We start from the raw sequence: 16,216 nt of genomic DNA on the forward strand, positions 1-16,216 counted from the left end.
AACGCATCAAGGAGTGATATTATATCCACATAAGCAATTATTTAATATTAGTTATTTCGAAAACTTTATAAACAGTTAGCAAGAAATACAATAAAGGAACTTTTTTTCCTTTAATTAATTAAATCATCCTTTAACTATGACTGTATTACAATTTTTCAATTCATTATCTTTTGTTTATGTATTGTGTATGTTTCCTTCACATCTCTCTACACATCTCTTACGAAATTTAACGAATTCAGCTCCAAAATCTGTCAAATTTTTGCATTTTTCAATGTCAAACAAGAAATCAAAACCAGACGCGATCATCCTAAAAAGTAACGCTTGCATACCTTCAGGCGTTATGAGCGCGTTACGCAACTCAATAAATTAACGAGTAGAATGATATAATCATAAAAAATCAATTTTAATTTACTTTCTAAACAACAATTTTCCACCACAGCAAGTAAGTTTTCTTCATGCCCTGTCAACTATTAACACCTAATTTACACTTTCGTTTACTACTTCAAGGAAGTTTTCTTTAATTTACTACCCAACCGCAAGTTTTAGCTGCTTGAAACGAACACCAACGACAGCAGGATCCAGGTAGCAGTGTACTAAACCAGAAACCAGAAACACAAGTGTCAACAACAGAATCATAAACTGGGCCAACCAATCATGCCATTTCCATAATCGTTTTGTAAAAATAAATAAAAAAAACCCAATCAAAACTTCAATCCTTTCGCGTACGTAAAACTGCAGCTCCGGCAGAATGGCTTATAATCCTGCCTGGCGATCGCTCATCGTGCACCATCATCCTCAACGGCTGTTTCCAATCGGTGGGGAAAAAAACACCCCAGCACCATTCCATTACTGAATGGCAATACTGGGTAAATATTTCTCGCCAATCATGCTACGACGATGATGGCGCTGCAGAAAAACTTTTCTGCTCCGAATCGAAATCGGCAGCAAGTTTTCCCACAGCGTGGCAAACAGAATAAAACGGCTAGTTTGTTATTCGCTTCATTTCTGTACCAGGTTCTTATGAGTATTTTTTCTCGCACAGTGTTTTTTGTTTGTTTGAAGAAACTAGTTCGCACCACAAAACGACCAGTTTGTACGGAGGGTGGTGAGAGAGAGAGAAAGAGAAAGTGAGTGGATGTGTTGTTATGTTGGGTAAATGCATACATAAAAGCTCCCACGCCTTCGACTGGTGCAACAAAAAAAAGGCCACCCCACCCATGAGTGTTGGCATGTTTTACTGCCATCGATTTCGGTTGGTTTGTGTACGCAGTAAAACATTCGGTTGGGTTAGTGGTTCTCCAACCGCTTACGCACCGCATACGCCGAAAAACTATCGCGTCAACTACCAGGCGCCTCCATCGAAGTTTCAGTGCGATGGCGGTAGAAAAAGTTGTCGGGCTGTGTGTGTGTGTGTGTGTGTGGAAAAGTTTTTGCATCCCCTTTTTCTGCTGTTCGGCCCTAGCCGAACATTGTATTATTCGATGTTTATGACTAGTTAAGATGCACGCAGAAGTGTGGGTAGTGGGCATAATGTTGCTTTATTTCGCCAATCAATACAGCTCATTAATAGCCTGGAGCGTCTTTCATCGGAAATAAAACTTTTTCCTTTTTGCACTGAATGTCGTACCGAAATGCTAGGCATAATTTGTTTTTTTTTCTCACAAACATGTTTGTTAACAATGAAGAAACATTAAAAATATGATTAAAATACATTTACATTCCATAAGTTAACGTCATTTCCACCACCGTCTAAATGAATCGAGCAGCAAATAGTTTTATGTTTCCCGATTGACAAAACGCGTTCCGTCGGTTGTTTGTTTAATGATTGGCTAATTAATTGAGGTGTTGCAATTATTTACATTACATCCGCCAATTTTCTCCCTCATGAAAATTCCAATTTTCCATCAGGCGATAATTACCCATGTGCTGAAGGACGGGAAGCAAACGCTTGCGTACGTTTTAACGTGCAGGATAAGGATGATATAGAAGAAAAAAAAATCGCACACACACACACACACACACACACACACACACGCAAGACTAATAAACCTTTCCCACGCCATACGCACGCGATTTTATCACGATCGCACTGAATGAAGAGCACGGGACAGCTAATTAGTTTTCATCCTCTGGGCGATTGATGGTGCGCCGAAATTCTGCTGTTGAATATTCTGCTTACTGCAAAATTGAAAATCTAATGCTAAAGATGGATGGAAGATGGATTTTCCATGAAACCTCGGAACCCCGATCTGGATCAAATATTTATAAGCAAGCAGTTGCTGCGGCACACAGCAAGGTTGTAGCCGATAGCTGTGGAACATTGGATCGTTTGAAGATGCCTCACCGGATGACGTACAAATGTTTGTCCGGATCATTTCAACTTTAATGCCGGGTTAGTGGTGCAAGTGCTTAGGAGATATTCATTTTAAATTTGATTTTTATACTAGCATTAAAAGGAAAATGTCGTTAAATCCCTTTGGAATTGTACAATTCAGTAATTATTTCTCACTAAAGTGATAAAGCATTAATTGATTATCCAATGTAGCGATAGAATATACTAAAAACTTAAATGAAAGCTTGTTATATTATCATTAAAAAATCCAAAAGAAAATCAAATTAATTATTCTATGATTTGCTCTTCAGATAAGAAACATGTAAATAAAACCCTTAAGAAAGAGAATTTTCCTCATTTTCTTCCAAAAAACACAAACTTTCTATTAATTGTTTCCGATTTTTGATTATAAAAATTGTTACAAACTTCAAATAATATACTCGTATAATGAAACCTATTCAAAAGTGTTAATTCTTTTGAAACGAAATTAAATTAAATTAGTTGCTTAAGTACCTTGAAACAAAAGCGAAATGGCTCAATATACAATCTCAGCTACGGTTCAATTATTTCAACATTCAAATTCAATTGCGGTCAACATTTATAGGGGATGGTTGAATAAATTTTACTTCCATCGCTAACAATGCATTAAACGCAAATTGGCAAGGCAAAGCAACGAGTTTATTTTCAATATCCGGAAATAACCTTCCCAAAAACCCGATTCTTCAAGAACCCGTGAATCCGGAGTTTCATCGCCGAAACCCTTTTCTTTATCCCCAAAAAGCTCGATCCTTTCAAGGTTTTTTTTTTGCTGGTCGAATTCTGCTCCAACCCCAAGATATTTTACATCCAATTGAACAATCGATTTTTTCTTTGCCACGAACTGAAACCGATTTCATCTTTAAGCATTCGGAAGCAATATTCCATCCATCATGCGTTAGTGAATCGTGTCTGATACCGGTTTACCCCGCCTATTACGCTACTCTCGGTCTCCTTTTGTTGCGTTTGTTCTTGCGTACAACCGAAACAGCGGGGCGGAAGGAAAGACATTTTCAATGTCCATAAGGTAAGCTGTTTGATTTGAGTGCGATTTACCATTTATTGCGGTTGCGAGTGCGAACGGATAGGGCAATACCGATTTTTTCCCCCAATGATGAAACGTTTTCGAACCACAGAACCGCGTAACAACTAACCCCCGAAACGGTTCGATTGAATTAATGTCTTCCGGAGGTGCAAAACCTTCCGAACGGTAGTAAGAAAATCCATAAAAAGGATAGGTCAATTTGAAGTTAAATCAAAACGGCTTTTCATCTTGGCTGTCGTAACTGTGACGGACGGGGCTTTTGGGGATGAAAATTTCCCGTGATGGAAAAGCTCCGAGAAAAGCTACGAATTTTGTGGTAAAGAGAAAGAAAATCCACGTAGAAAAAAAAACCAAAAACTTCCATTTTGAATGCCCCACCCGAAACATTAATTCAACACCGTTGCTGATGGTGTCCCAACGTCACTGTTCGGGTCACGTCCACATCTGCAGCGTGTTAATTTTGACTAAAGCAACCATTCAATTATAAACGACCAACACTTTCATCCTCGGTCTAATAGGACCGGACCAAGGTTTTACATTGGTTTGACACATGAATGGGACGCAACGTTCGTATCGGTGTAATTATTTCCGATTATCTTCCGACCTTTCTCCGGCCTTGTGGAACTGTTTTTCATGCCAACATTGGTACCGAGCGTCGTCCGTGCTGCTGGAGCAGCAAACACCATTCTACTCCTTAGTTTCATACGGAGTGGTGTCCTTTTGATTGGGTAAACGGCTATAATCCGTTGGATGAGTAGAAGGTTGGAACTATAACAACGCCATCGTGGACGGGAGGGCGTTCGGAGGAAGGAACATTTCACAGGGAAATTGCAAATGTATGTTCAACAAATACAGCACACTCCTGTTCCGTTGTGGCTTTGACCCATTGGTTGATTCCCAGCGTGACACTTTACCTTGATGTCATACGCACACGCACCTCCACAACCAGACCCGAGGAAAGTGTGAAATCGTGTCGTGATGTGGCACGGGGGGTTTTGGGCACACGGGCAGGATGTGTGTTGTACGGTGGAATTTTTGCTAACACTCCGTTGCACTTTGAACGTTCCGGACCAAGTCGTTGGACGTTCCATAGCGAACGCCACCATTGTTTTACCATCCGAGCCGATAAATGCAGACGGTGCAGTGAACTTCTTCCCCAGGCGCATCCGGTGGCTTTGGCGCCGAGATTTATTGCATCGTGGTATAAAGTTTCTTTTCCGACGGGTAAACCTCTTGTCAAGGAATATTTCCAATGCAATTTTCCTCGACACTTCCTTTTCCATTCGCAGTACCGCTTCCATAAAGGCGGAAAGGAATATGTTATCAGAGCGACGAACAAGGGTGTCCCGTTTTCCACGTGGAAAGGAAAGTTCCGATCAATTCCGTTTGATTTATTGAAAATGTAACCCACAAACAGTGTACCCATTCCATCGGTTGTTGAAAAGCTTGTGAGAACGAGTGGAAATATTAGACGATTGTTACGTGGCTACGGAGGGCTACGGAACTAAGCGGTTTGAAAGTCGTTTTGCGAAAGTTGGTGTGGTGGTGGTGGAATTGATTTTACTTCAACTAAACCGTTTTATTGGTCGGCAATAAAATGAAACGAATTGTCAGTAAAGGCCGTAGCCTATGAATGACGGTCATAATGGTGCGTGTGTTTGTGTCTCGGTGACATGGTTCAATTATATACCAAGTTCAACGAACGATGATGTGAAGGTGTTGCCTTTGGGTTTTGTGCTGTTTCATATGTACACAAAACAAACATATCAAGAGAATTTTCTTTTGCAATTCGTATTATGAGCAGAAAGTGAATTATATAAAGCTTCCATAGACGAATTACTGGAAGTCTGTGACATATAAAATAAAAACAGAACCATAAAAAAACTATTTCATGATAATAATTGCATACTTAAAGGCGTATAAAAACAATGGCAGTAGTTATTACTAATACGGTAAAGATCATCGATCACGATCATGATCAGTTACGTTAACATTGTTTCTACAATTTTACAATCCTCTATTTGGAGGACAAACTTCTTCATTAGGACAGAATCGATCGTTCAGGTGATAATAGAAATTTGGAAGAGATTTTTCTTACTGGACTGATGGAGACATCGAGACCTTACCTTGGGTAGAGGGACACTCGAGGCTCTTGAAAGAACTACTGGGTAAGAACTGTGAGGTTTAGGTTGATTATACTTCAAGCCTGACGGTCCGACTCGTTCTTTTTCGTCCTGGTTAAACTAGCTTTATTTATAACCATTTTCCATGCGTTTTGTTTGATTATTTATCTATAGTTGTTATACAAGAAGCAAAATTTGCCTAAAGCTAAAGCTAAAACTAAAGTAGCTCATATTTTAATGTTGTATTGCTAATGTTTATCTGCAAAGCTATAACAAAAATAATACAATATTTTTGAAGATATACCACATGGATAGACAAATGCCTATGCTGCTAAGTAAACATGTAAAGAACATGTAATAATTTTCAAAAATGATTATTTCTTTACATTTAAATTTCTATTCCATCCCAACGAAAGGAAAATCCCTCCGATTGGTAGTTCTAAGAAACAATACACCCATGAAATCGATCCAAAATATACAAATGAATCGATTTCTCAAGAAGGGAGAAAGAGAAAGGGATGAATTCCTCACAAACGCACGCTACCGACAAGTAACTTTAATGTAAACTAATCGGACATGAAGAAATAAAAAAGATCTCAAACCCATCCGCAGCAGCTGATGCTCCAAAATCAGCTCTAACATTGTGTGCCGATGGGCAATTTATTGCACATTGAGTGAAAAATCTTGCTACCGCGACTCACTTTACGCGCTCGGCTGCCAACCATCATTCAACGTCTCACATGTCTCGCCAGAAGGAACTGGAAGTACTGGTTTGGAGGAAGATGGAGAAAAAAAACAAGCAAACAAACAAGACGTAATCCATGATCGTAAAAATAGAGAGCAACGCACATGGTAATTTGTGCAATGTTCTTTTTTTTTGTTTCTTTTTTTCTCTATTCGTCTATTGAGAATTTGCCAGTTACGGGCGAGTGCTTTGTGAGTGTTCCGTTGTCGCCAGTTGTCCTTGAAATAGTAGAACAGACGCGACAGATTAGTTGAATGGTGAGCAGGGGACGACGGAGAGATGTAAATTAATCAAAGGCTCATTAGTATTTAAAACATCCCGAGGGTGGAATTTATCAGTTTCAACACCAGATGGGTACAGATGGCTTGTGGGAGTGTTTGTGTTCAACTTCACTTTTTCTTGTTTTACCTTCATTAGTAAGCATTGAGTGAAGAATTTTTTTCATTTTAATAACATTATTTTTTCAAGGAATTAAAGTACAACTGACAGTTAACTCACTTACAGCTAAAGAAACATGATCGTATTATTGATCTACTTTAGCATTCTCTAATCGCTTTCCTCAAAGAATAATTAATTCGTGTAAGGAACATCAATAGAATTCTGCATTATTGTACTGTTTTTATTCTGTGACCAAAGCATCAAAACCTGAACTAATTATTTTGTGCTTGAAATTTCATTTTTTCCCTTCCAAAAATACATCAAAAAGCGACACATAATCGGCACCGTTACAATACCCACTTTCCCCCCTACACCATACCGTAGAACGATGATAAATGGCCACCTAACCTAGCAAATTACGTGAGCAAATTTACAATGGGCAAAAATAGAGGCCAAAAAAAACAACTCAGGAAGTAAGCTCCCATCAACATCGAAAGCAGTCCAACGAAAGCACAACATTTCGTACCTTTTTTCCATTTCTTTTCCAAGGAAAAGAAAATTAAATCGAACAAACTGCCCCGTCAGCTAGCTTCATATAGTCAATCGGGAAAAAAGTGGGAAGCAAAAAAAAACACACGAAATGTCCACAAATGGGCATGTGCCAGAAGGTGGCCTCGGTGTAAGGATTACCTTTATCTTCAATATCCTGTCCGCTTTCAGTGTGTTTTCGGTGCCATACTTCCATACGCTTACCCCGTTCAGCACATCAATCTCTTCTCGTGGCTCGAGTGGTCGTGAATCTACGTGGCTTTCTCCTTCCCATCCCCCTTACCATGGCCAGCTTACAAAACCAGAGCGCAAAAGGTTAATTCTATTCCGACAATACCTGGATCATACGGTGACGTGCCTGGAAATATGATTGGACCCACAAACAGTGGGTGACAAACCGTGGAAAACAACGAACTCAGGTAAGTTCTTATACATTCGTGCACACACGCTTTCGGTTGCTCGTCCATTTTCAACCAGGCGAACGCGCCCCTAAAAAGGCATATACGGTGTGCATTACACAATGTTACCAATGGGCATTAAGACCAACGACACCGATCACACCTAAACCCGTGCACTTGCGATAAGAAGCTGCAATAAATTATGCGAGTTAACATATGGCAGATGGAAACGCTGGTACTTGGTACTCGTGCGACCTTCCCCATCGGTGGGTTCTCCAAACATTTCAAATCCGTCCACCGTGTGAAAGGTGTGTTGAATTGTAATCGAACCTTGTTCACCATATGCTATATGCTAATGTGATGTAAATAATGGCCTGACAAGAAAGCTGGGGGTGTGGTAAAGATATACAAATTCGCCAGCTTCGGTTTTGTGTTAGTCTTTAGTATATACTCGAATGTTGTGCTTAAAGTTTGAAATGGGTTTCGTTTGACCCTTAGCTTCATGGTTTTTAGCGTTTCTTCACTACTTAAAAACCTTTAGACGTGTTTCCTATTTGTTCTCCTTCGTAAATTATGAACCGTGTGTTTAGTGACTAGGTTCAAGGTTCTTGGAGGGCGAAAAGCGAAATAGTTTGGGAATGGGATATCAATCTTCGAGGTTTCCCAGGAACACGAGAGGGAGCTTTTTAATTTATTCTTTCTTCCTAAATGGGGCATTAAATCCTCCACTTAGTGTACGGGGTCTCATGATATCGGGCTACCATAGTTCCAACTTTTAGTGAATAAGTAACTACATAGAAAGAACAACAAGAAACTTAAATAGTAAAATTACAATATGATTTGGCTACTCGTTCGTAACCTCGGAGCTTGGAACTCTTTTCCTCGTATCCAGAATTGGCTACGGGTCAATAAAGTCAGGATAAATTACCAACCATCGGTGCAGCACGGTGAATCGGTGGTAGCGGTGTTGACAAAACCCGAAACCGAACTTTACACAACAAAACACGGCAGTTATTCACAGCCAAACTGTTCCTTTTGAAAAGCGTCATTCATATGAATCTTCGGTGAAGAAGCAACCACATAAATGATCGGGCTGTCCCGAAACTCTAAGGAGTTATTATTCAATAAGTATTCATGAAGCTTCAGAATAGAGATTCAGCGTCATTCATAGTTTAAAGATTCGTTCAGATTCATAAATCAGAATCAGATTCACCCAACACTAATTCAGTTTACTTTTAAATTTGTGGAGTCAATCCAGGTTACGCAAGGGATTTTAAGGCAATAGTAAATTTGCTAGCATAAAACCAATTGGTCTTGTGGTGAAAATCTCTCCCGACTATTTTCACTGGTTCAAGTGGCATACATTGCAGTATTAGCATCTCTAGTTTTAAGACGGACCCATGGCCTTGTTGGAAAATTGGTTCGATTCATACACTGGTCTTGGGATTGAACCTCATCGAAACTGCAGCTTCCGGTAGTCTTAATACGTAAATCTGTCAGTACGTAAATACGGAAGTTTTCAATGGAAAACTGTATTTTTTAATGCGTACAATGAATCGTAGAAATAAAAACAAAGTGTAATACAGCTTGTGACGTTAAGGTCTCCTTACCTCACATGGTTTTGTATATAGAAAAGATAGAAGAAAAATATGCTCACACATTCGTTCATCCCCGTTTGATGTGGCATAAACCAGAAAAGCTTTTTACGGCCCTGTTTCAACCGTTACATGGTTTCTTTCTTTAGAACACTTTTAGTCGTCATTCTCCACCACCGTGCCTAGGTCACTAAGAGCCTAAGAATATCTTTCAAGCCAGATTCGTTACTTTAGCTAACCTTTTCAATCGATCGATCGTTACTGTGCCGAAAATGAAAGTGTATTTTCTCCTGCATCAACCGGTACCGTCGGTAGGTAAAACCCCTAAAATCTTACCATGGCGAACGCTCAATTTGAAAAGTAACATCGATTTTTTTCTTCAGTTTACCTTGTCTTGAAACCCTTTCAGCAAACGGACGGTGTTAACGGCGTTTCCCATCGGTTGGACCTGTACGGGCGCCGTAATTTCCGATAAAGCTTTTCCCGGAAGGATCGTCCAGCGATGTTACCTTCTCGGTGGATAATGATAACTTGATTATATACAGCCAGCGAGAGTATCGAAAGCATTCGCAAAGGGATGATTCATATATTGCGTAACGCAAAAATTGTTGATTTTTTACCCTCTCCCTCCGTATCGTAACAAAACGTAACGTGTGATCACCCCTCATTAATGGTATTTCACACAAATCATCTGTAAAATTGCTGTTTTGTTCATCTCTTCAGGATTTCAAGTAAATTGCAAAAATCCGTTGTTCTTACAGTTGTGTTACGGGCTGTATTAACTATCGTTATGCTAGCTTAGTTCTTCTCTTTTCCACATGTTTGATTCGAGATCATTTACTATTGATCATTTACAATGGATTTAAAAGGATGAAGGATTCATTCCCACACACCGATAATAGTAAAGCATCTCGAATCATGATCAATGACAACATGCGATAATTGTAATACTTCAGCTTCAGAGGCTGACAATACGGTCGAAGCCGTAATCATTAATTATAAATAAATAAAAATGTCCTCCTTTATTACAAGGGATAAGTTACCTCCCGTGTGGATGTTTTCTTGGTGTCAAAGGACCGTTTATGGAAATTTGTACCGGATAATCATAAGGAAGTTTACGAAAAGAAAGAGTCGAACAATACTTTTCATTTCATCCTATTTACTAACACTATCAGGGGTGATCCCGTGGTGTATGCGATAAACGGCGCCGGTTCCACACGACAGGACCGGTTATCAAATACCATCGGGACCGTCCTATAAATCTATACTTTAAGTAGAATTTTAGAAGTAGAAGTAACACAAATTTAAACTCCCCCGTTCTCTATGTGTAACAAATCGTAACGCTGTTCAGTAACCCTCCTCCCCGCTTCCAGTGTTACGTAATTATTGAATGATCCCTAATGTACACTAGGTAGTATTACAGGTACTCATTTGCCCTTAACTCCCTCCTCTTTTTTGCTCTTTGGCAAATTGAGAAGCTAACAATGTCTACAGCCAAGCATACGATGCAAATGATTACAAACGCTTCGATGTTATCTTGAGCTACACATTATCGATTTGCCCTGGTTTTGGTTCAACGGTTAACGAGCTTAATTGAAATCTTCGAGTTCACGGGACGAAAACTACGCCACGTATATTTGATTGGCGAGAGTAAAATTTCCGAACCTTCTGCGAATTGTTTGACCCTTTGTTAGACGTGCTGTAAGCGCACGAGTACAGACGGATTGAAATTCGAAACCTATAACAGTGGGTATAAACAGCGAAAAACCCATCCAAAAAAAAAGGCTCCCCAGTTAGTCCGACAGGACCGCTACTTACAGTTTATCTTTCCGCTGCTGTCGTTTCTTCTTGAACGCCTTCTTGACGCGCAGCAGCAGAAAGGCGGCCCGGTCAATGCTCAGCGAACTCTTCCGCGGTGGAACATCGTCCATGGTGGCGTCTAGCGGGCCACCGGGTGGGTCCCCACGCACGCAGGCACCCAACGAATTCACGATTTCTGCCCGTCCGTTAACCGTTTGCGTGGAGAATCCTTCCAGCCCTGCCAACTAAGGATGGGCGCACACCAGCACACGCACACATGTAATCTCGTCTGCCCGCTTTGCTGCACTATCCACACTGCGATGTCATCATCTTCGATTCATTCATCAGCATTCATTGATTGTGGGAAATTTTTCACCTTTTTCCTCAATACAACCCCGCAACACTTCGATCGATCGATTTCGATCAAATGCGGCCCACTTCACGCAACATCATTTTTCGACGTGCACACACACACACGCGACCAAGCCCGAATGGCTTTCAGAACAGCCCTACATCACATTACATCGCAACACCCAACGCATCGTTTGGTAGCGCTTTCACTGATCGTTCTTTAATTGTAAACCTACCACACGGCAGCCAAACCTTCCTGGAAAAAGAAAATCAACACACATTAGACGGCCGAACGGCCTGGATGCTGCTAAATTTGCTAGGGCAGCCGATTATTCTGACATTTTCAAACGCTGGAATGAGACTTTAATTGTGGTGCGCTTCTGTAGGTGCTTCTGATTTTCCCCATCGTTTGAATATAGTCACACATGGGACTATTATTTTTTTTTTTTTGCGATTTTCCCTACCATCCATTACATAGTCCAAGGACACAGAGACACACAGTACACTATTCTCAGTTCCGCCCTATTTCTTGCACAACGTTCTTTCGAATCATTTACTTTCTTCAAGAACTACTGTTCGTGTAGTTTATCTTCCAGGCGTCGTAATCCTTCAAATCGCACCCAGCGGCCCGGTTGAACTATGTTCTGTGAATGAAAAAAGAGGGTGAAAAATTATTTACTCACATGTAGTAGTGGCATGCATGAAAAACGACGAAACGATTATACGAATATCATTAATTTTGCTTCCCTCTATTTCCAGTGAAGCCCGCAACCAACTCAGGTGTGTAATAGAATACGAATTTCCCTTTTGCACACGTTTATCCACATTGAGCGTTCTTGCTTACCCCCCTTTTACCAATGGGAAAGAAATTTGAATAAATTGATGAAAATTAATACCACTTCGAAGTCTGGAAAGTACCTTTGCTAAATTTAGCCTACACCACGATTAATTGAAAACACGGCGTACCCGGCATCGAACATCCGGCAACGAAGGTAAGCGACGAGCAACAAGCGATCAGTAGATATGCACACAAAATCCGATTGCTCTCAAAAGGTTTGCATTTAAAGCCTTTCTTCCGTGCGGTACTTAAAGACGAAGAAACAAGTCCTTTCACCGTAATGGTTTTATAAATTTCCTTCTGTTTTTTTACTTTCTTTCAGAAAACTTTCCGAATACTAAGAACCTACTTAAGCACAGGATTGCATACGAATCAGGCGCATAACGAATAGACTAAGTGGAGGAGAAACTTACAGTAATGTGGTAATTAAGAGTCAATATCGTAGGTTAAAACTACACGTCCCGGTTGAATGTTTAATGACGAATAAATTATCTCATCGACATTCACAGCCGGCAGTTATTGATTTTTGATAGTTTACACCAGAATGTATGTAAATTTCTTGTTCACTGATTGTTTCTATTGAATGCGAATGAAGGATTGCAGTGTGTTACAAATATTTTATGAATGTTTTAATAACTGTTCCCTGTTTTGGAAAAGATTGCTTTGAAAAGAAATGAAATGAAACTTAAACGTAAAACAAAAATGACGTACAGATGACGTACAAATGTTTGTCCGGATCATTTCAACTTTAATGCCGGGTTAGTGGTGCAAGTGCTTAGGAGATATTCATTTTAAATTTGATTTTTATACTAGCATTAAAAGGAAAATGTCGTTAAATCCCTTTGGAATTGTACAATTCAGTAATTATTTCTCACTAAAGTGATAAAGCATTAATTGATTATCCAATGTAGCGATAGAATATACTAAAAACTTAAATGAAAGCTTGTTATATTATCATTAAAAAATCCAAAAGAAAATCAAATTAATTATTCTATGATTTGCTCTTCAGATAAGAAACATGTAAATAAAACCCTTAAGAAAGAGAATTTTCCTCATTTTCTTCCAAAAAACACAAACTTTCTATTAATTGTTTCCGATTTTTGATTATAAAAATTGTTACAAACTTCAAATAATATACTCGTATAATGAAACCTATTCAAAAGTGTTAATTCTTTTGAAACGAAATTAAATTAAATTAGTTGCTTAAGTACCTTGAAACAAAAGCGAAATGGCTCAATATACAATCTCAGCTACGGTTCAATTATTTCAACATTCAAATTCAATTGCGGTCAACATTTATAGGGGATGGTTGAATAAATTTTACTTCCATCGCTAACAATGCATTAAACGCAAATTGGCAAGGCAAAGCAACGAGTTTATTTTCAATATCCGGAAATAACCTTCCCAAAAACCCGATTCTTCAAGAACCCGTGAATCCGGAGTTTCATCGCCGAAACCCTTTTCTTTATCCCCAAAAAGCTCGATCCTTTCAAGGTTTTTTTTTTGCTGGTCGAATTCTGCTCCAACCCCAAGATATTTTACATCCAATTGAACAATCGATTTTTTCTTTGCCACGAACTGAAACCGATTTCATCTTTAAGCATTCGGAAGCAATATTCCATCCATCATGCGTTAGTGAATCGTGTCTGATACCGGTTTACCCCGCCTATTACGCTACTCTCGGTCTCCTTTTGTTGCGTTTGTTCTTGCGTACAACCGAAACAGCGGGGCGGAAGGAAAGACATTTTCAATGTCCATAAGGTAAGCTGTTTGATTTGAGTGCGATTTACCATTTATTGCGGTTGCGAGTGCGAACGGATAGGGCAATACCGATTTTTTCCCCCAATGATGAAACGTTTTCGAACCACAGAACCGCGTAACAACTAACCCCCGAAACGGTTCGATTGAATTAATGTCTTCCGGAGGTGCAAAACCTTCCGAACGGTAGTAAGAAAATCCATAAAAAGGATAGGTCAATTTGAAGTTAAATCAAAACGGCTTTTCATCTTGGCTGTCGTAACTGTGACGGACGGGGCTTTTGGGGATGAAAATTTCCCGTGATGGAAAAGCTCCGAGAAAAGCTACGAATTTTGTGGTAAAGAGAAAGAAAATCCACGTAGAAAAAAAAACCAAAAACTTCCATTTTGAATGCCCCACCCGAAACATTAATTCAACACCGTTGCTGATGGTGTCCCAACGTCACTGTTCGGGTCACGTCCACATCTGCAGCGTGTTAATTTTGACTAAAGCAACCATTCAATTATAAACGACCAACACTTTCATCCTCGGTCTAATAGGACCGGACCAAGGTTTTACATTGGTTTGACACATGAATGGGACGCAACGTTCGTATCGGTGTAATTATTTCCGATTATCTTCCGACCTTTCTCCGGCCTTGTGGAACTGTTTTTCATGCCAACATTGGTACCGAGCGTCGTCCGTGCTGCTGGAGCAGCAAACACCATTCTACTCCTTAGTTTCATACGGAGTGGTGTCCTTTTGATTGGGTAAACGGCTATAATCCGTTGGATGAGTAGAAGGTTGGAACTATAACAACGCCATCGTGGACGGGAGGGCGTTCGGAGGAAGGAACATTTCACAGGGAAATTGCAAATGTATGTTCAACAAATACAGCACACTCCTGTTCCGTTGTGGCTTTGACCCATTGGTTGATTCCCAGCGTGACACTTTACCTTGATGTCATACGCACACGCACCTCCACAACCAGACCCGAGGAAAGTGTGAAATCGTGTCGTGATGTGGCACGGGGGGTTTTGGGCACACGGGCAGGATGTGTGTTGTACGGTGGAATTTTTGCTAACACTCCGTTGCACTTTGAACGTTCCGGACCAAGTCGTTGGACGTTCCATAGCGAACGCCACCATTGTTTTACCATCCGAGCCGATAAATGCAGACGGTGCAGTGAACTTCTTCCCCAGGCGCATCCGGTGGCTTTGGCGCCGAGATTTATTGCATCGTGGTATAAAGTTTCTTTTCCGACGGGTAAACCTCTTGTCAAGGAATATTTCCAATGCAATTTTCCTCGACACTTCCTTTTCCATTCGCAGTACCGCTTCCATAAAGGCGGAAAGGAATATGTTATCAGAGCGACGAACAAGGGTGTCCCGTTTTCCACGTGGAAAGGAAAGTTCCGATCAATTCCGTTTGATTTATTGAAAATGTAACCCACAAACAGTGTACCCATTCCATCGGTTGTTGAAAAGCTTGTGAGAACGAGTGGAAATATTAGACGATTGTTACGTGGCTACGGAGGGCTACGGAACTAAGCGGTTTGAAAGTCGTTTTGCGAAAGTTGGTGTGGTGGTGGTGGAATTGATTTTACTTCAACTAAACCGTTTTATTGGTCGGCAATAAAATGAAACGAATTGTCAGTAAAGGCCGTAGCCTATGAATGACGGTCATAATGGTGCGTGTGTTTGTGTCTCGGTGACATGGTTCAATTATATACCAAGTTCAACGAACGATGATGTGAAGGTGTTGCCTTTGGGTTTTGTGCTGTTTCATATGTACACAAAACAAACATATCAAGAGAATTTTCTTTTGCAATTCGTATTATGAGCAGAAAGTGAATTATATAAAGCTTCCATAGACGAATTACTGGAAGTCTGTGACATATAAAATAAAAACAGAACCATAAAAAAACTATTTCATGATAATAATTGCATACTTAAAGGCGTATAAAAACAATGGCAGTAGTTATTACTAATACGGTAAAGATCATCGATCACGATCATGATCAGTTACGTTAACATTGTTTCTACAATTTTACAATCCTCTATTTGGAGGACAAACTTCTTCATTAGGACAGAATCGATCGTTCAGGTGATAATAGAAATTTGGAAGAGATTTTTCTTACTGGACTGATGGAGACATCGAGACCTTACCTTGGGTAGAGGGACACTCGAGGCTCTTGAAAGAACTACTGGGTAAGAACTGTGAGGTTTAGGTTGATTATACTTCAAGCCTGACGGTCCGACTCGTTCTTTTTCGTCCTGGTTAAACTAG

The 16,216-nt window shown here is 40.0% G+C and overlaps 1 protein-coding gene across 7 annotated transcripts in view; it reads right to left on the reverse strand.

Moving 5' to 3' along the window:
* Nucleotides 1–16,216, reverse strand: part of LOC125774671 (uncharacterized) — a 113,445-nt gene that overhangs the window by 74,580 nt on the left and 22,649 nt on the right. For 3 of the 7 annotated variants that reach the window (XM_049444821.1, XM_049444818.1, XM_049444820.1), the window contains exon 2: nucleotides 11,020–11,996. The exons of 3 other annotated variants lie outside the window; for them this stretch is intronic. In XM_049444821.1, the coding sequence (XP_049300778.1) occupies nucleotides 11,020–11,132 (113 nt within the window). In that variant the 5' untranslated portion in view covers nucleotides 11,133–11,996. The remainder of the gene's footprint in view (nucleotides 1–11,019; nucleotides 11,997–16,216) is intronic. One more of the 7 variants, XM_049444816.1, reaches the window with a different exon arrangement.

The sequence above is a fragment of the Anopheles funestus genome, chromosome 2RL (assembly GCF_943734845.2).
Source record: "Anopheles funestus chromosome 2RL, idAnoFuneDA-416_04, whole genome shotgun sequence".
In the NCBI taxonomy this organism is placed as follows: Eukaryota; Metazoa; Arthropoda; class Insecta; order Diptera; family Culicidae; genus Anopheles; species Anopheles funestus.